This window comes from Chiloscyllium punctatum, chromosome 27 (genome assembly GCF_047496795.1).
Source record: "Chiloscyllium punctatum isolate Juve2018m chromosome 27, sChiPun1.3, whole genome shotgun sequence".
In the NCBI taxonomy this organism is placed as follows: domain Eukaryota; kingdom Metazoa; phylum Chordata; class Chondrichthyes; order Orectolobiformes; family Hemiscylliidae; genus Chiloscyllium; species Chiloscyllium punctatum.
The window spans coordinates 2,396,524-2,419,851 of record NC_092765.1 but is presented as its reverse complement, the minus strand read 5'-3'; the positions used below and the strand labels follow the sequence as shown (position 1 = coordinate 2,419,851).

The 23,328-nt window shown below is 40.5% G+C and overlaps 1 protein-coding gene across 2 annotated transcripts in view; it reads left to right on the top strand.

Moving 5' to 3' along the window:
* The window catches only part of LOC140453351 (proto-oncogene tyrosine-protein kinase LCK-like), a 139,327-nt gene extending 124,099 nt beyond the window's left edge, over positions 1-15,228 (top strand). For both annotated transcript variants that reach the window (XM_072547909.1, XM_072547910.1), the window contains exons 12-13: positions 8,962-9,093; positions 11,333-15,228. In XM_072547909.1, the coding sequence (XP_072404010.1) occupies positions 8,962-9,093; positions 11,333-11,535 (335 nt within the window). In that variant the 3' untranslated portion in view covers positions 11,536-15,228. The remainder of the gene's footprint in view (positions 1-8,961; positions 9,094-11,332) is intronic.
* The last annotated feature ends 8,100 nt before the right edge of the window (positions 15,229-23,328 follow it).

Here is a 23,328-nt window from a genome sequence, read left to right as displayed (position 1 = left end):
TCAGTTTTCATTGATCTAAGGGACTGGTAAACTTGAGGAGATATGGGGGTTGGTTAGTTTAGGAAGAGGTCTACTCTTGTTTTCTGGGAAAGAAAGTAATCAGGGAAACAAGAGGTCGCCTTTTTCCATCATGCCTTTTCCAGCTCCATGGAACAGCTATTCAATTAGCTCCACTTCCTTGCCCTATCTCTCTAGCCTTATAATTTTTTTGTTGCCAATTGAATCTGTTTCCATCACCTTTCAGACGTGTATTCCTGATCACAACTTACTGCAGAAGACAAAGCTTTCTCAAATTTCTTTTGGCAATCATCTTTAAATTGTGACCACGTAGTTAGCATCTTCTGCCACTGGAAACAATTCTTGCTTATTTACTTTGATAGAAAACAATGTGTTTGTGAACACATCTACCAAAAGCCCCTTGGCCTTCTGCTCTCTAAGGAGGACAATCCCAGCTTCTCCAGTCTCCCCACATAGGCTGAAATGTTTTGCCTTGCATCAATGTCATCATTCCCCTCTACTCCCTCTCAGAGGTGTTGACACTTTCCCTAAAGTGTGGTGTCCTGATGTGAGCACTACTTACCTTCAAGTGAGCGTTTCCAGTACAGAGACAAGGTACCATCAATAAAGATTTCTGCTACAATGGGCTGAATAGCCTCCTTGTGGACTGTGACAGTTGTGAGATTCTGTGATCTGCACATGTGCAGTTGCACCTGTGGTGCACTTGCAAAAGTTGATGAACTTTCAAAAGGTTGCAATTACAAACCACACGTGGACCTTGATGAATTTTAAGGTCATTAGCTCTGAAAAGTTGACTAACTTTAATCACTCAGTATATGTACAGTCTGACTGATTTCAGCACAGTTAAAACAAGCTTTAAATTGAAACATGGAAAAAAGTTCATAGTTGACATTTTGAGGGCTACTCAGCAGGGCACCTTACAACTGTGTGTTGTAATCTCTAGGGCACCTTACAACTGTGTGTTGCATTTCTCTAGCTCCTGGTGATCTTATTTACACTTAAACATTTACGTTGTTGCTGGATGTGATGTTAGAAGGAATGCTCCAATTTTGTGCACACACATGTGCATCCAGTGATGGCACTGGCTACAAGTGCAGTGTCAATCTAAACCTTCTGAAATGGCTTCTATCTAAAAAGTACAAATGTGCATTCGGTACCCATGACTGAAATTAGGATGTAATGTAGCATAACAGTGCTAGGAGCGCTTGTGGCACAGTGCTAATGACCCTTACTCTGGACCAGGAGGGCTGGGATCAAGATCCACCCCACCCCGGGGCCCCAGAGATGCAGATTGAGTAGAAATATCTCACAGCAGTTCTGCATTTTAGGCCGCATGCTTCCTGGAATATTTCCTCTGGTTTCTTCCTGCATCTAATAGCTTCAAATCAACTCATAATGTTGGGCCAGTGAGAGTGAGGTGAATGACACTCATTGGTAATAATATTCAGGGGTGAGGTAAGTGCGTGGGAAAGATTGCGAGTGAAAAGTTGCAAATCTCCGTCATTAACATTGTGAAATTAGCATATGATCCTGAGCCTCCTTATTCAGGAAGAGATTTTGTTTATTCAGTGTTTTGTACATTAACCTCACCATTGCAATTAAGCTCTTGTGCAGTGGTAGTGGCTTTACCTCTGGGACAGAAGGCCTGGGTTCAAATCCCATCTGTGACAGACATGTGTAACAATATGTGTAAATTGACTGATTAAAGCTGCTAATGAATGGAGCTAAAAGTCACCCAACACCAGGTTATAGTCCAACAGGTTTAATTGGAAACATTAGCTTTCAGAGTGCAGTGCTCCAAAAGCTGGTGCTTCCAAATCAACCTGTTGGACCATAATCTGATGTTGTGTGATTTTTAACTTTGTACACCCTAGTCCAACACCAGCATCTCCACATCTCGTTTATGAATGGGACTGTTTTAATCATTATTGTTTATTTACAAAGAGTAGAAATTAAGTTTTGCTATTATGTCTACAAGCCTCCATTAGATAATATGATTAAATGCAAATAATTGCTAATCAAGAGAAACAAAAGCATCAGATGGTGCTGATGACTGTTTGCAACAGCTTATGTAGAAGAGCTTAAAACCTGGTTTGATTGGTCTCAGTGTCTGTAGTACACCTTCTGGTGGCTGGTCAGGGAGCAGCATAGATCAGCTGGTAAACTGGGAAGAGCAGTCCTCCGATCCTGAACTCTGCACCTCACTGGCTTAAGTTGAGACAAACAATGTGTCTCATTTCTTCTCACATGTTTTCCTGCTCCCCTCCCCACTCCCCTCACAGCAGATGATGATGTGTGTACATGTGCAGATTGAATACAGGTGAATGGGGAAGGAGTCACGTTCTGATCTCCCAGAATGTTTTCTTTGGTCAATGGGAGACTGGTGATGATTCCAGTCATCTCCTAGCCATTCTGAGAGAGTTGGGCAACCCCACCTCTCATCAGACACAACATTCACTCTCAGGCTCCTTGATCCCGGGGGTTAACCCCATTGGCCAGTCAAGTGCCTGAGTGGCAATGGGCCTTCCCAACAAACACCAGCAGAACATCTCCACTGCTCTCTTCCACCCATTGCCTTTATGGTTCATCCCAGCCAATTGAGAGCAATTTGCTGGTCCATGACATTTTTGTAGAAAAGTAGCATCTACCAAAGAACAAGACTCTGACCGTTATAGATTAAACTCAGTCGCATGCTCTCATGGTATTTTTCCATTCGTTACTTGTAATAAAACTGGGAAAAATTGAAAAATCCCAAAATTGATGTTATCTTGGTTTAGTGCAGAAATGTAGCTACAATTTTCAATTGATTATAGATAACAAATTACAGCAAGTGGTGAATTACAGCTGAATGGTTTGAACACTATTCATCCTTTGTCAGGAATTATTTTCCACTTGAGAACAAATAATAATAGAAATTGCATTGTTTTCTGTGCTATTCCATGCAAGATTTGACAGTTGTCATAAATCTCCCTGAAACAAAGTAAGTTAACAGAGAAATGCAGAGAAATTTTACACAATGTCCACCAGTTCTCCAAAAGGAATTTTAGCCCCACAGAACAATAACAGGACTTTATATTTTATCTTCAGTGATTCATGTTTGAATAATTGTCAGAGTGTGTCATTTCAATTCTGTATCAATGACAGATGTATGTGTGAGACAAAGAACAGGAAATCAGACAATGTCGGAAGGCACAGTAACTCTGTGCAGGAAGCCACTGATAGCTCTTTGATGCAATGTTCTGGTAAAGATCTAAATATCCAACTAACACGCAGACTTCCAGAAATGCACTCTACATCCACACTTTCTATGTTATCAGTAAACATTACAATGTACAGCATTAGGAACAAAGTGATTGACTTTACACTTCCCCACTTTGTACTGCATCTCCACCACATTACCTAGTCTTGTAACCTATCTATAATCCTCTTCAGCCTCTATTTATCTTCCTCACAGCTTGCATTTCGACCTAGTTTTGGACTTACACCAAACTTACATGCATTATTTTGATCTTCTTTCATGTACGTCATTAAAACAGATGCAGCACTCAAGTATTCATTGCCTGCCAATTTGAAGAAGCTTCATTTATCTCTATTCCCTGTCTTCTGTCCATTAACTTTGCTATCCTCTATCCATGGTAATATAATCACTCCAACTCCATAAGCCCTTATCTTTTGTATGAGCCTTTCATATGGCACCGTATCAAACCCCTTTTGGCAATGTAGGTATACTACAACTGCTGGTTCTCCTTTATGCATTTGATTATTGTCATTGGAATGAACTGTCTGCTCATTTTATTTAGGCTGAAGAAATAAATGGTCACCAATACAGTGACAATTTTGTGTTTCCATTCATGACACAAATCTCAACTAGAATTTAATGTTGAGTTTATTCAGCAAGGTCCAGGTGGTTGTCATCAATATCAATAACACAAATAATGAGCAGAAGTAAGACTACTTCAAACTTGCACTCACTTTTAAAAGAATTTAGTTTGTCTTTGTCTGTATTTACACTGTAACTGTAGTTTCTTTGTGAACTGAAATTGCTTTGCAAAAATGCATGTGGCTAGCACCAGAGGTCACATTTAACTCTGCTATTGAATAGAGGATGAGTCTCACTGCTGCAGGATTGAGTCATTTTTACAGCCTTCAATTTACCCGAGCTACAACTGCCGAGTTGCATCGCGTGGAATGGCTGTAGCTGCAGGTGATAAACCCCCGAAACACTCTGCTAATTGAACTGTGGGAGCACTTTGCAGGCTTTCAACTTTTTTTTAATTACAAAAAGACTATGACGGCCATGTTGAAAACAAATGAAAAGAATTATTTCATTCAACAAACAGATCAATTTTGCAACCAAAACAGAAACTCCATCCCTTGGCTAGGAGTGGAAGGACACCCTTCTCAAACCCTGGTCCTTCTCTCGCCTCCAGTGATTTCTGTTGTAGAATTGCTGTCTCCTGATGGCTATCCAGTTATTTCAACCAGAAAGTATAAGTGTGTGATTACTGGGTGTGCACAGAATGAACTTTGGCTCTGATTTTGCTAAGAACCTAACAGCTTGATAACATTGTAATGATCCCAATTCATGTTATAACTGAACAAGTTGGATCTTAGAATGAAATCTGGCCAGATAGATCATGATTTTTTGTGAATTTAGTGAATTTGTTAGTCACTGAAAAATTATCACTCAAGGCTACAGACTTTTCATTAACAACACATCAGCTTATTACACAAAAGAAAAAAAACAAATTAAATGATCTAAATATAAAAGGCAGTTAGGAAGATTTAAAACTCATAGCAAAACAAAGTTTCAACCTATTTCCTGGCACTATCTGTTACAAAGACACAAGTCTGGCGAAAGGACATCTCTATCTCAACGCCTTAGTTTCTACGTAACTGATGCTTCACGGTTTCCTCACTGTAGATGGTGGAGACTATTCAGCATATCCTTTCCAAATCTGCTGACATGAACTTCTCACAAACCTGAGACATTTGCACAGCTCAATGGAAATAACAGCTGGATTGGGAAGAACTGAACAAATTGTTGTCAGAGATCACAGACAGAAGACCACCTTCTGGGTCCTATAATTCTGTAACTCCATAGCAAAATTATACAATAAACATAAGTCACTTTAATGGGCCATTTTAAAATTGAGCATCAGAACCTTTAGCTCAAAACTGGAAAACAGCTAAGGCCCCTCATTTCAGTTGAAATACCCCCCGGTCCTCTTTAAGCAATAACTAGATGGCAATGTTTCAGGGACACGGTAAAGTCTTTGTTATCATCACAATAAATATATACCCTTATGAAAATAAGTAAATCAACACAATAGATGCAGTCTGTTTTTCACAGCCACATTCCTTCATTTGTGCTGTGCAGTCATTTTGGTAACAGAAATCCCACTGGACCCTTGGAAAAAAAAGGGAAGAAGCTAGAGTTAGACATGGAAAGAGATCTGATTGTTCCAATTATTCTAATGTAACATGTTCTGTTGGTTTCGTCAATATTGAAATATTAAAAATTATATAAAACTTGGCAATTGGTCAGCAAGAGCTCAAAGTCCATAATGGAATAGTAACTTGGTTCAGAGTGCCATCTTGTGGCACTGTTTGGAAAACAGGTCATTTCCAACCTCAAGCCTGTTCTGCTATTTCATCAGATAATGTGAAATTGCAAAACATTATTCCATTAAAAGTTCTTTTAGGGCCTTAGCAGTTTAAAAAAATGTTTCCCTGGTACATTTCCTCTAATGATTGTGATTATATTTACTTCTTTTCTTCCTTTTTCCCCTTGTGTAAAGATTGTAATGAGGTCAGCCAGATGGATCTCATAGAATATGAATTCCCTGATTGGGGCTGTTAATCAGGTCCAATCAGGAAGCCCTGGCTGACCAAAACAAACAGGAATGTCAGAGGTTCTTTTCTCTTTGACAGCTGGCTCTGAGGGGGCTGGATCAATGTCAAGGACTGGGTGGAATGGTGGTTCAGTAGTTAGCGCTGCTGCCTCACAGTGCCAGGGCCCCAGGTTTGATTCCCGCCTCAGGCGACTGTCTGTGTGGAGTTTGCACATTCTCCCAGTGACTGTGTGGGTTTCCTCCGGGTGCTCCAGTTTTCTCCCACAGCCCAAAGGTGTGCAGGTCAGATGAATTGGCCATGCTAAATTGCCCATAGTCTTAGGTGCATTAGTAAGAGGGAAATGGGTCTGGGTGGGTTATCTTTCAGAGGGTCGGTGTAGACTTGTTGGACCAAAGGGCCTGTTTCCACTCTGTAGGGGAATCTATCTCTTTAAAGACTCTCCATGTGTAAATAAAGGGTGACTTGGTAATGGGATACCAGCCTCTGTGGAGTTTTTTCACTTTGATTATTTAGTATTTTTTGGAATATGTTGCTTGGAATGGTATGAAATGTTTGAAATACATGATAGAATGTCCCGATCTTCATAGAATTACAGAAACTGTAGAATTTAAGTGTCATCTCAAAGTTAGTGTGTTTGCAATTTCTTACCTCACAAGCTTACCTCACTACCTTACGGGAAGGAACTGCACTCTTATTTTTTTCCCCATAATCCTGACTATAATAGATCCCAGAGGAAGTAAGGACTGCAGATGCTGGAGATCAGAGTCGAGAGTGTGGTGCTGGAAAAGCACAGCAGGTCAGGCAACATCTGAGGAGCAGGAGAATCGATGTTTCGGGCAAGAGCCCTTCATCAGGATTGAAGCTTGTGAGCCAAGAGGTTGAGAGAAAAATGGGAGGAGGGGTGGGGGGGAAGACAGCTAAGAGTGCGCACTACCCCTGACAATCGTTCACCCTCTTGTTTATCCAGTCCTGCCTTCAAAAGATTTAAAGATGCTCACATCACCATTTAGGAAGAGAGTTGCAAAAACTCACAACGATTTGTGAGAACAAGATTCACCTCATCCCCTTTTTAAAATGGTCACCCTTGATTTTTACAGAGTAGCCCCCTGTTCTAGATTCTCCCTTCAAAGCTACCCGCTCTACATCCACTAGGATGCCTTAGCATCTTCTATGTTTCAATCAAATTACCTGTCACTCTTCTAAGCACCAGTGGATACCAGCCCAGCTTGTTCAACCTTTCCTGAACTGACCCATTCCAAGTATTATTCTGTCTTACAGCCTGTGATCCTTTTGCTCAAGTTAATGTGTCTATCTGAGGTCCGATGGTGTCCTCTAAATTGCATGACCAGTTGTATACCATCTTGCATCCTGTTTAAAAACCTGAACTCTGGAACAAGGGTCTTTTCATCAATAATTCCAAAATGTTGAGGGGAGAAGGATTTGTTCACTAAAATGAAGAAGGTTGGATAGTGGTCTAATAATTCTGATGTGATAAATATTGCAAGGATGTTTTAATAGCCAAAGACACTTAATGATTGGATAATCTCAAAGAGAGTCAAAGGGGAAAGTCAAAACTGTTTCTTTCTTGAGAAGATTGTTGTTTATTTATCTAATTGTAGGAGAAAGTGAGGACTGCAGATGCTGGAGATCAGACTGAAAATGTGTTGCTGGAAAAGCGCAGCAGGTCAGGCAGCATCCAAGGAGCAGGAGAATCGGGCGTGAAGAAGGGCTGATGCCCGAAACGTCAATTCTCCTGCTTCTTGGATGCTGCCTGACCTGCTGCGCTTTTCCAGAAACACATTATCTAATTGTAGCCAAAGTATCACTAACAATGGCTTCCTGATCCAGTTTTATTACAGCTTATGTCCCCAAAGATTAATATTTAGCCCGCTCCTACTTCTCTTCAGGTGTGACCTGTGTTGTTTTCCATCCTTCTCCAAATCGTAAATGCACAATGGAAATGAAGAATAGCTGTGACCATTCCCGGACTGGCTGGAGTAGGGTTTTTTTGTTATTTGAGGATGCAGTCTGTAGTTATAAGTGATATGAGACCTTAATGGGCAATGGCTCTAAACAGGTAAATGCATGCATTGTCCAACTATGTGCAATAAAGTATTGGCCACAAATCACTTGACCACGTCATTGATCATTACAAATTGATCATATTGATCTCTGTAAAGCTAAGGTCCTAACCTGAGGGCCACAATTCACAAAGACAATCCAAGATCCCAGCACCTGAACAAGGGTGCAGAGCTGATTTCCTTTCATCTTAAACTCTAAGTATTTGGAAACATGCTGTTACATGCAAAGCTGTCGTTCTCAGGTGATGTGTTGGGGAGACAAGGTTTCAGCAATCCTACTCCACCCCCACTGTACTTGTACAAAGTTAAAAATCACACAACACCAGGTTATAGTCCAAAAGGTTTATTTGCAAGCACCAGCCTTTGGAGCACTGCTTCTTCATCCAGTCACAACCACCTGATGAAGAAGCAGCGCTCTGGACACTAGTTGCTTCCAATTAAACCTGTTGGACTATATCATGATGTTGTGTGATTTTGAATCTTGTACACCCCAGTCCAACACTGGCTCCTCCAAATCATGTGTTTGTACAGCTTGGCTTGTGCTGCATACATTGGAATAAAGTTGCTATTTCAAAAGTCCATGTCCAGGCATCCCATAGCTCTCCATATCAAAGTCTTCCTTGTCCAGCTATGTGAAAGACTATGGTAAACGATCAATTGTGTGTGATGTCCTGAAGAAGTGTCATACTAGACTTAAAATGTTATCTATCTCTCTCTCTACAGATGTTGCATACCTGCTGTGTTCCTCCAACAATTTCTGTTTCCACTAACAATTAACCACCACTTAATTGGAATGTACTTGCAATGTTGCAAACTAGACATCCTGTTATTTCATATTTGTATTAACTACTTTGCTGGTCTTACTAAGTATGTGTTTTTCTTTACTTTATTTGCTCTTTTCATTTGGCTTTGATTGCCTATCCATCATTGCCCCTGGGAAGATGGTATTCAAATTATTTTCTGAGTTGAATTGGTGTTGAACATTGAATCTCCCTCTGTTGTTTAGGAGCTAAGTTCCCCATCAAGTGGACAGCACCAGAAGCCATCAACTATGGCACATTCACCATCAAGTCTGACGTCTGGAGTTTTGGAGTGTTACTTACAGAAATTGTGACATATGGACGGATTCCATATCCAGGTACAGCGCTAGAAATGGTGGCTCCTTTTTTATGCTTTACTGCTGGATGCCTTTTCAAGCATCATCCAAATTATCTTCAGTCACATATCACTGTACCAGTGTAATAAGAAATTTCTTTTTTTTTGTGCATTTTGTTATGGCAGCTGTGACTGATTCTGTAACTAATATCTCACAAAGTAGAACGTGAGATTTAGTTTCATTAATTTCTTCTGTAGTATACATTCATTCAAGTCCCACCTGTCTCAGAGGTGTGCAGTAGCATAGAGTCATAGAGTCATAGAGATGTACAGCATGGAAACAGACCCTTCTGTCCAACCCGTCCAAGTTGATTTAAAAATATCTGTGGAATACATTCAGAGAAAGAGACTCATTGATGGCCACTTTCAGCTATAACAAGCACCAGCTCATCCAATCACATGGTGCAGAATAGGCCCTTTGGTCCATCATGCCTGCACCATTAAATCTACACTAGTCCCACCTTCCAGCACAAGGCTCATAGCCTTGAATATTATAACATTCCTCAACTTTTCACTCTCCCAACACAATTTAAAGTAGTGAGGTACAATTCACAGACACTATTATTATCTTTATTGACAGGACATAACCATGGGCTATGACGTAATTTTCATGCTTATTTTGAAATTATCATTGCTTAAGGAAAATCAGGTCTCACAAATTTGATTGAGTTTTTTTGAGAAATTTACCAAAAAGATTGATGAGGGCAGAGCAGTAGACATTGTTTACATGGACTTTAGTAAAGATTTTGACAAGGTTCCACGTGGTTGACTAATTAGTAAAGTTAGATCACATGGGACTTGCCATTTGCATACATAATCGACTACAGCAGGAGACAGAGAGTGATGCGAGAAGGTTGCTCTTTGGACTGGGGGCCTGTGACCAGCGGTGTTCTACAGGGGTTGGTTTTGGGCCCTCTTTTGTGTGTCGTTTATATCGATGATTTGGATGAGAATATCAAAGGAATGGTTAGTAAGTTTGTGGAAAACACCAAAATTGGTGGTTTGGTAGACAGCAAAGACAGCTTTCTAAAATTCTAAAGGGATCTTAATTAAATGGTTCAATTCGCTGAAAAATGGCAGATGGTGTTCAAGTGGGACAAATGTGAAGTACTGCATTTTGGTAAAACAAACAAGGGCAGGGCTTACACAATTAATGGTAGGGCCTTGGGTAGTGTTGTAGAACAGGGGGATCTGGAGTTCAGGTACATAATTCTTTGAAGTTTGTGTCACATGTAGACATGACGGTTAAAAAGGCATTTAGCACTCTTGCCTTCATTGCCCAGTCCTTTGAGTATAGGAGTTGGGAAGTTATGTGAAATTGTACAGGATATTGGCGAGGCCTCTTCTGGAATACCATGTCCAGGACTGGTCACCCTGTTATAGGAAGGATATTACTAAGCAGGAGGGGGTTCAGAAGAGATTGACCAGGATTTGAGTTATAAAGAAAGGCTGGGACTTTTATCACTGGAGCGTAGGAGGTTGAGAGATGACCTTATGGAGGTTTATAAAATCATGAGGGGTATAGATAGGGTGAATGGTCATTGTCTTTTCCCTAGAATGGAAGATTTCAAGACCAGGGGTGCATTGTTAAGGTGAGAAGAGAGAGATTTTAAAAAGTCATGAGAGGCAAATTTTTACACGTCAGGTGGTTCACATGCGGAATAAACTTCCTGAGGAAGTGATGGATGCGAGTACAGTTACAACGTTAAAAGATACTTAAATAAGTAAGTACATGAATAGGAAATGTTTGGAGGGTTATGGGCTTGGGGAAGGCAGGTGGGACTAGTTTACTTTGGGATTATGTTCAACATGGACAGGTTAGGTCTGAGGGTCTGTTTCTGTGCTGGATGATTCTATGACTGTATAAGGCTCCAGTTTTCATTCTGTCACATTGTTTAACTGCAATTTCAAACTGCATTATAACAAAAATGCATTATGCATTTAACAGACCTTAACTATTTGATTATTTTCCTCACATATTTTGGTTGTTAAACTTCACACTGTGGTTTAACTTTTGATCTTAGTGAATGTTGACTTATTTTTGTGCCTCATGCCCCAGGACCTTGGTGATCATTCAGCATGTGCTGGAATTGGCAGAGGAGTTATCGTAACACAGCTATTAGCAATTTAACTCTCCTTCTCTGGATTTCTTTGACCATAATGACATGTTTGCTTTCCCTTGCAATTGGTAAATCTTCACTGCTCTCTGTTGTTCCTGATAGGAATGACCAACCCTGAAGTCATTCAGAATTTGGAACGGGGCTATCGAATGCCAGCCCCTGAAAACTGCACAGAAGAACTCTATGAAGTAATGCTGCGTTGTTGGGGAGAGAAACCTGAAGATCGGCCAACTTTTGAATATCTGCAAAGTGTGTTGGAAGACTTCTTCACAGCCACTGAAGCTCAATACCAACAACAGCCTTAGCAGTGCCTCATGCCTTGATGGTATAAACATTACTGAGAATTAGAAACTCTGAAAAATATTATCTCTGGAATTGGGTAGCATGAGATAGAAAAAATTCAGTTCACAATTTGGTTGCCCAACTGCGAGGCAGCTTGGGGTAATCAGTTTATCTGGAGGGATGATTGCCTATAGCTTGGATATTGTTCCTCATTTTACCAAAGGCATGGAGAAATTAATTAGGAGCTGATTTTTTGAGGTAGGCGTTTAAAATGTCTTCATATCTACTCCCAATTTGGGTAGATATATTTGCCAGGTCTGCAGTAGAAATTCCATTTGTAATAGATAAACAAGATTTCTGACACTCTTAATTCTTCTGTGAGATGTGGGTTTTGCTTGCTGGGGCAGTATTTATTACCCATTCTTTCCTTTCCCTGGAGAAAATGGTGCTCAGCTGTCCTTGTCATTCACTGCAGTCTATTTGGTAACTAAATCTGTTCATTTGGTGGCCAAATCTGTTCATTTGATGGCCAAAAGCAGTTCTGAGGGGAATCCTGGTCTTTATCTCATTGATTAATTTTATCAGGAGCACCAGCTTGGACCCATTTAAAAGACTTGTTCGAGAGCTCCTTTGCATATTTTTCATTGAACAATATCAATAGCAATAATCTATCAAACACAATCAGAATGTTGGATAATTGCATGAAACTTGCCTTGTGCTTAAACCACATCCTGGTAAATAATAAGCTCCTTTTGCAGGTATCTGTTGGGTCAAAGGTATGCTGCAAAGGATTTAGTAGCCAAGTGTCTGACTTGGATTTTCCAAATGAAGTACTTAGCTTTTATTGCAATTGCTTTAATGGTCCAACAATTGTTCTGTCATCCAATTGCTTTCAGGCATTGTCTCACCTTCATTTAGAATAGCTGTAGATACTGAAAGGAAAATCAAATTCTTCAAAATATTCTATTATGTTCTGAAGGCCCTGGGTCACCATTTTTTTAACTTAATGTAGCATTCTGTACGAATGAAATCTTTCAATTGAAATATTTATGCTACATCATCTTAGTTGTTTTATGATTATTCTTTTGAAATAATTTTTATGTTTTTATTTTTGTTGGTCTTTTAGAATCAGTAAATATCTAATAATAGGCTGCCACATGCAGTATCTGTCCAGACTGTTCCCAACCAGACCAGTAGAGAGAACAGCCTTCAAACATTCCAATAGAGTCAACTGGTTAGATAGAAGGACAGAAATCTCTAGTGGAAGTTATGCCACCTCTTCTTCTATATTCTTCATGTATATTCTTCAATGAATGATATCGGCATTGTTAGTAAAGCCAGTATTTCGCTTTTTCCTTGAGAAGGTGGTGCTGAGTTAACTTTGAAACCACTGTAGACTGTGTGAGATAGGGACACCCACTATGCTGCTAGGAATTGAGCTATAGAGAGACACTGAATAGACTGGGGCTACTTTCCCTGGAGCATCGGAGGCTGAAGGGGGACGTTATAGAAGTTTATAAAATCATGAGGGATATGGATAGGGTGAATAGCCAAGGTCATTTCCTCAGGGTAGGGGAGTTAAAACTAGAGGGCATAGGTTTAGGGTAGAGGCTAAAGAATTAAAAGAGACCTGAGGAGCAACTTTTTCATGTGGACAGTGGTGCGTGTATAGAATGAGCTGCCAGAGGACGTGGTGGAAACTGGTACAAGAACAACATTTAAAAGGCATGTGGCTGGATATATGAATCGGAAGGGTTTAGAGTGATTTGGGCCAAATGCTGGCAAATGGGGCTAGATTAATTTAGGATATCAGGTCGGCACAGATGAGTTAGACCAAAGGATCTGATTCCATGTTGTATATCTCTATGATTCAATGACTTGATGAAAGGAGTTCAGAATTTTGACTCAGAAAGCATTTAGGAATGGTGGTCTGGTTCAAAGTCAGGATTGTGTGTGACTTAGAAGGGAACATGCAGATGGTGGTGTTTCCATGCAAGTCCTTCTAGATGTTCAAGGTCCCAGTCCAGGAAAGTACCGCTGAAGGAACTACAGTGAGTTGCTTCATTGTATTTTGTAATGGTGCACGCTGCTGCTGATGTGCATTGGTGGTGGAAGGAGTGAATGTTGGAGGTGGTGGATGGAGGACTGATCTAATGGACATGATATGGAAGAGCTGGTGTTGGACTGGGGTGGACAAAGATAAAAATCACACACCAGGTTATAGTCCAACAGGTTTATTTGGAGGGACCAGCTTTCCAAGTGCTGCTTCTTCGTCAGGGTGGTTGATGATGAAGATGATGATGAAGAAGCAACACTTCAAAAGCTAATGCCTCCAAATAAACCTGTTGGACTTTTAACCTGGTGTTGTGTGTTTTTTAATTTGATCTAATGGGCTGCTCCTTCCTGGGTAGTGTCAAGTTTCATGCATCTTTTAATGCTGCACCCGTCCAGCTGAGTGAATTATTTTAGTTTCACCTCCTTGAAATGAATCTTTTCCTCCATGTGACCTGAAAGCTGAATCAACCCCTGATGATTAAAAGAAAATTGCAGCTTCTATTATTTTGGAGATGTATTAGGACTGAGATGAATAATGTGACAATATATTATGAGCAATCCCTTTTTGAAAACAGACAGGGTCAGAAGTCACAAGCGCTGCTCCAAAAGCTTGTGATTTCAAATAAGCCTTTTGGACTATAACCTGTGACTTCTGACCTTGTCCACCCCAGTCCAACACTGGCACCTCCACATCATAAGAACAGAGTGGATTAATTTGTCATGTTGTATTCCACACAAGACACAAAACTTCTTTATCTTTTACGCGAAATGACAGTTTTGGTGTTGTAGTGATAACTTTATTTTCAATGCAAGTAAAGTGAACGGGAATTAATTGGGGAAAGAAAATTCATGGAGAGCAGGAAAATACGTTTGCTCGATAATTGAGATTTATGCTCACTTGTGTTTTGTGAGGTGAAACTGATACAGCCTTCTCTTGGAAAAAGTATCTTCTATTACCTCACAATTAAATGTCACTGTGGCTGATATCAATCGATGAGGGGTGCCCGCAGTGCTTTTCCAGTTAATTGATATTTGCTGAGAAACAGTGCTTTCACAGCTGAAGTGAAGAGGAAAGTTTCTTTAAACATCATTGCGCTGATTGGATAATGGGTATTTCTGTGTTTTATTTTGTTCATTCACAGGATGAGGGCATTACTGGTGAGGCCAGCATTTATTGCCCATCCCAGAGGGCAGTTAAGAGTCAACCATATTGCTGTGGGTCTGGAGTCACATGTAGGTCAGACCAGGAAAAGATGGCAGATTCCTTCCCTAAAGGACATGAGTGACCCAGAGGGGGGTTTTCCAATAATTGACAATGGATTCATGGTCATCACTTGACTCTTAATTCCAGCTTTTTATTAAATTCAAATTCTACAATCTGCCATGGTGGGATTTGAACCTGGGTCCCCAGAACATTTCCTGAGTCTCTGGATTGATAGTCCAGCGATAATACCACTAGACTATCACATCTCCTTTTGTCTCTTGTATGAGAGCAAATTTTTAAAAATGAATTAAAATATTGACTTTCTGAACACAAATCCAAATTCATTGAACTGCTTTTTAAGGCAAAAAGTTATTCTTAATTTTGTGCAATTTATACATTCTTTAAAAAATATATAGATATAGTTCATTTTGGGTCCATGGCGATTTCATATTTTCTTCTAAGCATATACTAATCTTGAGTTTTTTTAATTCATTCATGAAATAAAGTTTTAGATTCAATTTTGTGTTTGATTATTCAATTGTAATCCAACAACATTGAAATATGTTGCAGTCACTGGTCACAGCACTGATGGTGCTGTCTTTGGCAGGGTACATTTTAAATCTCAGGGACTCGGGTCTCACTGGCTGGTGAGTTGGCAAGAATCACCTCCTTTCAGGATAGAACAAGGAGTCTGTCTGGGAAGTATTGCCGATCACTCGCTGAGTGAAATGATTCACCTCATCTTCTCTGGAGATCTTTAACCAATGGTTTTAATTCTGTGATCTTTGGTGATTGCTTTACTCACCATAGAATCATAGAATCCCTAAAGTATGGATACAGGACATTTGGCTTATTAGGTCCACAGAGACCCTCCAAAGAACATTCCGCATGCACCCACCCTTACTCTATCACTGTAACCCTGCATTTTCCATGGCCAATCCACATAGCCTACACATCCCTGGACACTATGGGCAATTTAGCATGGCCAATCCACCCTAACCTGCACATCTTTGGATTGTGGGAGAAAACCGGAGCACCTGGAGGCAACACACATGGACATGGGGAGAATGTCCAAATTCCACACAGACAGTTGCCTGAGGGTGGAATTGAACCCAGTCCCTGGCACTCTGAGGCAGCAGTGCTAACCAAACTGCCCACTTTTATTTTCAAAACACCAGATGGAATATTTCTCTCTCACGCAAATTTCAGAGCCTGCCTGAGAAATTGAGGCGAGAGGTAACAAATTGAGGCGAGAGGTCAGGGCATTGTGAACTCATTTAAAAGAGCAGCCACAGCATCTTGACTGCAGTGAAGACTCATCTTATGAAAGGTGTTGTGTGGCTGACAACAACATGTGGCTATGACAATGCTGGACCATGAAGAAGAGTCTATATCATTGGCCCTCCCTCAATTTGAGGATGACAGCTTCCCAAGTTTTGCTACAAATCATCATGTGACCAAACAGATCAATTCCCAACCCTCAGAATGTTAGGCACAAGGGGCAAAATGTCCCATGAGGGAATGAGATCCATAGAACATAAGAAAATAAGAAGCAGGAACAAGAGTAGGCCATCTGGCCCTTTGAGTTTACTCCACTATTAAATAAGATCATGGCTGATCCTTTCATGGCCTCAGCTCCACTTACCCGCCCTCTCACCGTATCCCTTAATTCCTTTACTGTTCAAAAAAAATCTATCTTGGCTTTAAAAACATTCACTGAAGAAGCCTCAACTACTTCCCTGGGCAGGGAATTCCCGGGATTCACAACCCTCTGGGTGAAGAAGTTCCTTCTCTATTCAGTCCTAAATCTGCTCCCCCTAATTTTGAGGCTATGTCCTCTTGTCCTAGTTTCAACTGCCTGTGGAAACATCCTCTCTACTTCTACCTTATCTATTCCCTTCATAATTTGGATATGTTTCTATTAGATTCCCCCTCATCCTTCTAAATTCTAAAGAATATTATCCCAGTCTACTCAGTCTGTTCTCGTAAGCTAACCTATACAGCTGCAACGTAGCCTCCCTGCTTTTAAACTTGATCCCTTTAGCAGTGAAGGACAAAATTCCATTTGCCTTTTCAATTACCTGTTGTATCTGCAGACCAACCTTCTGTGATTCATGCACAAGGACACCCAGATCCCTCTGCACAGCAGCATGCTGTGATCTTTTACTATTCAAATAATAATCCTTTTTTACTGTTATTCCTGCCAAAATGGATGACTTCACATTTATTAACGTTGTCTTCCAAGTGTCAGACCTTTGCCCACTCAAAGTATCTATGTCCCTTTGCAAACTTTCACAGTCCTCTGCACACTTTGCCCTACTGTTCATCTTAGTGCCATCTACAAACTTTGACACACTACACATGGTTTCCAACTCCAAATCATCTATGTAAATTCTGAATTATTGCAGTCCCAACACTGATTCCTGAGGCACACCACAAGTCACCAATCACCAACAAGAAAAGCACACATTTATTTCCACTCTTTGCTTCCTGTCAGTTCATCAATCCTTTAACCATGCTAATACTCAATCCATAGTGCCATGCAGCAGCCTTTTGTGTGGCACTTTGTTGAATGCCTTCTGGAAATCTAGATACACCACATCCCTGTTGTCCACCACACTCATACTGTCTTCATAGAATTCCAGTAGATTAGTTAAGCATGATCTGCCCATGCTGCTTCTGTCAAACAGGACAATTTTTATCTATACGTCTTGCTACTTCTTCTTTGATAGTAGATTCAGGCATTTTCCCCACTACAGGAGTTAAGCTAACCGGCCTATAATTCCCCATCTTTTGTCTACCTTTTTAAAACAGTGGCATCACATTTGCTGTTTTCCAATCTGCTGGAACTGCCCAAGAGCAGGATTTGCTTCCATATTATTCCTTCTCTGCTGCCACTCAAACTCATTATTAAGATGTTTGGAGTCAAAGCATGAAGCAGCTTTATGGACATGTTTTTGCCATTTTGAATGATTGGTCGGAAGTTCCTCTTGGTCATTAATGTCAATGTTTCCATGCTTCAAAGAGAGCTTCAGAGCATCTCTTAGAGTTTACTTTGTCCTCCCTGGGACTCTGACCATTTTACAAGTTGAGAGGAGAGCATCTGGTGGGGAAGAGGTTTTCGGCTGCCCTGCTACATGTTCCAATTCATCCTGGGAATAATCAAAAAGAGTACTAATGTTTGAATGACAGCATTTTAAATGAAAAGACACAAATAGATATTCTGAATGTCATGGACAGCCAAGTGGACAATTAAAAATAAATTACTGTAGATAGTGGAAATCTGAAACAAAGACAAAGAATGTGCTAGAAACTCAGTCGTGGAGAGAAAATCAGAGTTAATGTTTTGAGTCCCGTTTTGACTCTTCTTGGTCCATCACACATCGAAGCTTGGAATTTCTCAAAATCAAATAAGACCTTCAGAATTCTAAATAAACACATGTGGTTTTGAACTTTCAAACTAAAATTCCTGCACTGAGGTTTCCTAATAGTTTTAAACTATGTCCTGATGAGTTGGCCCAAAGGGTCTCTTTCAGTGCTGTATGACTCCATGACCGTATAAATTATTTCTGACTTCCACCAGGACCTCTGTCAATTGAAACACAAAACCTTTCTAAAGTATTAATTTCCCACAAAAGAAAAAACATTTTTCATTCTTCAAAACTGAAAGCAAGGTAATGCTCTTAAATGTTGACTTTGTTTCTTTGGAAAATTTTCCCAATACAAACAAATTTATCTGCTACACTTTTTGTTTTAAATTACTGGCTCCAAAAACACTGACAAACCAAAAGCAAAAGCATGAACAGACAGGAAGGTAAGGGAGGTGGTGCAGCTCTGATTTTCAATGACAACATCAGGGTGGTGCAGAGATGATTTACGTTCTATGGAGAATAAAGTTGAAGCCATTTGGGTGGAAATGAAAAATTCTAAGAAAAAGTCACTGATAGGCGTAGTCTATAGTCACCAGATAATCACATTGGGACGGGCAATAGACAAGAAAATAACTAATGCTTGTAAAAATGGTACGGCAATTATCATAGGAGATTTTAATCTACATGCTGATTGGTCGAACCAGGTCGATCAGGATAGTGTTGAGGAGGAGTTCATTAAGTGTATCCGTGATAGTTTTCTTGAACAGTATGTAGTGGAACCGATGAGGTAGCAAGCTATCCTAGATCTGGTCCTGTGTATTGAGACAGGAATAATTAATGACCTCATAGTTAGGGATCCTCTTGAAAGGAATGATCATAGTCTGGTTGAATTTAGAATACAGATGGAGACTGTGAAGATAAAATCCAATCCCAGGTTCCTGTGCTTAAACAAGGGAGTCTGCAATAGGATGAGGGAGGACTTGACTAAAGTTGACTGGAAACAAAGGCTCAAAAGTGGGACAGTTGATGAGCAATGGAGGACTTTCAAAGCAATTTTTCAAAGTGCTCAGCAAAAGTATATTCGAGTGAAAAGGAAGGACTGTAAGAAAAGGGGCAGTCTGCCATGGGTGTGTAAGGAAATAAGGGAGGCTATCAAATTGAAAGAGAGGGCATACAAAGTGGCAAAGATCAGTGGGAAACCAGAGATTGGAAAAGCTTTCAAGTCAATAGAAAGTCACAAAAAGAGCTGTAAAGCAAAGTAAGATAGAACATGAGAAAAAAAAACTAGCATAGAATATAAAGACAAATAGCAAAAGTTTCCGTAAGTAGATAAAACGAAAAAGAGTGGCTAAAGTAAATGTTCGTCCTTTAAAGGATTTGAAGGGACGTTTAGTCAAGGGATATGATGAATTGGCTGAGGCATTGAACAGGTATTTTGTGTTGGTCTTCACAGTGGAGGACACTAATAACATGCCAGGAAGTGACAAAGAGAGGAAGGTAGGTCAGGACCTGGAAACAGCCATTATCATGGAAGTGGTAGCGTTGGGCAAACTAGGATAAACAAGACTCCTGGCCCTGATGGAATGCATCCCAAGATACTAAAAGAGATGGTGGGAGAAAAAGCAAGTGCACTTGTGGTTACATTCTAAACTTCGCTGGACTCTGGCAGTTCCAGCAGATTGGAAAATGGCAAATATGATGCCACTGTTTAAAAAGGGTGTTAGGGAAAATATGGGACTTCTAGACCAGTGAGAGGAAGATGCTTGAGTCTATTATCAAGGAAGAAATAGCAAATCATCTCGATAGAAATTGTCCCATTGGGCAGACGCAACATGTGTTCATGAAGGGCAAGTCATGCTTATCTAATCTTTTGGAGTTTATGAAGACATTGTGAGTACAGTGGACAATGGGGACCCAGTAGATGTGGTGTGCCTAGATTTCCAAAAGGTATTTGACAAGATGTCGCACAAGAGGCTGCTGCATAACATAAAGATGAATGGTGTTAGGGGTTAAGTATTAGCACGGATAGAGAATTGGTTGACTAACAGGAAGCAAAAAGTGGGGATAAATGAGTGCTATTCTGGTTGGCAATCAATAAATAGTGGTGTGCCTCAGAGATCAGTGTTGGGGCTGCAATTATTTACAATTTACACAGATGATTTGGAGTTGGGGACCATGTATAGTGTGTCAAAGTTTGCAGATGACACTAAGATGAGTTTTGAATGCGAGTTTGCTCGCTGAGTTGTAAGGTTTGGTTTCAGACGTTTCGTCACCATATGAGGTAACATCATTAGTGAGCCTCTAGTCAAGCGCTGGTGTTATGTCCCATTTCCTATTTATGTGTTTTGGTTTCTTTGGGTTGGTCATGTCATTTCTGATTCTTTTCCTCAGAGAGTGGTAGGTGGGGTCCAAATTGATGCATTTGTTGATAGAATTCAGTTGGAATGCTATGCTTCTTGGAATTCTCATGTGTGTCTCTGTTTGGCTTCTCCTAGGATGGATATGTTGTCCCAGTCAAAGTGGTGTTCTTTCTCGTTTGTGTGTAAGGATACTAGTGAGAGTGGGTCATGTCTTTTTGTGGCTAGTTGGTGTTCATGTATCCTGGTGGCTAGTTTTCTGCCTGTTTGTCCAATGTCGTGTTTATTACAGTCCTTGCAGTTATTTTGTAAATGACATTAATTTGCTTTGTTGCTGAGAAATTTGTGGACCGTGTTAATTGGGTACCCGTTCTTTTTGAATACACTGGATATGTGATTTTCTTCTGCTCTTCGTAGTTCCACTGTGCTGCAGTGTGTGTAGTGGCTCATTGAAATAATGTCCTAATGCAGCTTCATTTGTGGGTGTTGGGATGATTGCTTCTGTAGTTAAGTATTTGGTCCATCTGTTTTGTTTTCCTGTAGACGCTGGCTAGAAGTTCCTCAATGACAGTTTGCTCTTCTGTAACATCAAGGAATAGAAGTTTGTTCTTGTTTTCCTCCTCTTTTGTGAATGTTATGCCAGTAAGGGTATTATTGATGATCTTGAAGGTTTCCTCTAATTGGTTTTGTTTAGTGATGATAAAGGTGTAGTGGACCCAAAGTTTGGGTTGGGTGATTGGCAGAGCTGTTTGTTTGAGTCTCTGCATTATTGAGGAGAAAGTGAGGACTGCAGATGCTGGAGATCAGAGCTGGAGGAAGAGCGCCTCATCTTCCGCCTCGGAACCCTCCAACCACAAGGGATGACCTCAGATTTCTCCAGTTTCCTCATTTCCCCTCCCCCCCACCTTGTCTCAGTCAAATCCCTTGAACTCAGCACCGCCTTCCTAACCTGCAATCTTCTTCCTGACCTCTCCGCCCCCACCCCACTCTGGCCTATCACCCTCACCTTGACCTCCTTCCACATATCGCATTTCCAATGCCCCTCCCCCAAGTCCCTCCTCCCTACCTTTTATCTTAGCCTGCTGGACACACTTTCCTCATTCCTGAAGAAGGGCTTATACCCGAAATGTCGATTCTCCTGTTCCTTGGATGCTGCCTGACCTGCTGCGCTTTTCCAGCAACACATTTTCAGCTGTCTGCATTATTGCCTCTGCTAAGAACCCTGATATCAGTGATCCCATGGATGTTCCATTGATTTGCTTGTAGGTCTTGTTATTGAAAGTGAAGTGGGTGGTGAGGCATCGGTCCACTAGCTTGACGATGTTGTCTTTGTTGATGAAGTTGGTGGTGTCTGACGTTTGTGTCTTTGGTTTTTCTAATAGTGTTTCTTTGGCCAGGTTGATGTTGATTGACGTGAACAGAGCTGTTACGTCAAAGGAGACCATTATTTCATCCTCTTCTATCTTTGACCAACAGGTAATTAAAAAGGCAAATGGAATTTTGTCCTTCAGGGACAAAAAGGGATTGGGTTTTAAAGCAGAGAGGTTATGTTGCAGCTGTACAAGGTGCTGGTGAGGCCACACCTGGAGTACTGGAGTACTGTGTGCAGTTTTGGTCTCCTTACTTGGGAAAGGATGTACTGGCACTGGAGGAGGTGCAGAGGAGGTTCACTAGGTTGATTCCAGACTTGAAGGGAATGGCTAATGAGGAAGGACTGAGAAGATTGGGATTATGTTCATTGGAATTTAGAAGAATGAGGGGGGATCTTATGGAAACATGTAAAATTATGAAGGGAATAGATAAGATAGAAGTAGAGAGGATGTTTCCACTGGCGGGTGAAACTAGGGCAAGAGGGCATAGCCTCAAAATTAGGGGGTGCAGATTTAGGACTGAATTGAGAAGGAACTTCTTCACCCAGAATTTATGGAATTCCCTGCCCAGTGAAGTAGTTGATGCTATTTCAGTCAATGTTTTTAAAGCTAAGATAGTTTTTTTTGAAGGAATTAAGGGATATGGTGAGAGGGCAGGTAAATCGAGCTGAGACCACAAAAAGATCAGCCATGATCTTCTTTAATGGTGGAGCAGGCTCGAAGGGCCAGGTGGCCTACTCCTGCTCCTGGTTCTTATGTTCTTATGATAATCATTAAACTCCTCATATGAAGATTAAAACCTACATGCCACTCAAAATTCAAAATTTAAAATAAATGATATTAAAATATATCTAAATTACAAGCCTTACATCACCTTATATTAATGATAAAAATTAAGTTGACTATTTGCAAATTAAGTTATTTAAGTTGACTATTGTGTCCAGGTTGCTACTCCAATACTCTGGTTTAATTTTCCAGCACATGTCCAATTATCTTATATCTTTCTTCAGTTCAAGTATATATTCAACTCCCATTTAGGTTATGTGATTTTTTTTCCTTTTATTTCCATTGACTTGTATTTAATTTAACACACTTTTAGAAACAAAGAAATAAGAACTATTCAATATGATTGTAGCTGATTTGAAACCTTAATGCCATATTCCATTTCTCCCTGTACCTCTTGATGTCTTTTGGCCACAGTAGCTGATCACATTCTGTCCTCTATTTCACATCCCCTTCAAGAAGGGTAACCACTTGCTCACTGCTGCAGGAGCGGGACAAGCAGGGCTGGTTTTGCAGAGAGCTGGTAGACAGACAGTCGCTAGGAGTGGAAAGGTTTATCAAACAGCTTTTCCAGTACCCTCATCTGATCTAGAAGATGCTGTTTTGTAGTCCCAGTTTTTTACATTAGATGATAAACTTTTTCTCTCACAGAACGAGCCTGTGGAATTAACTACCA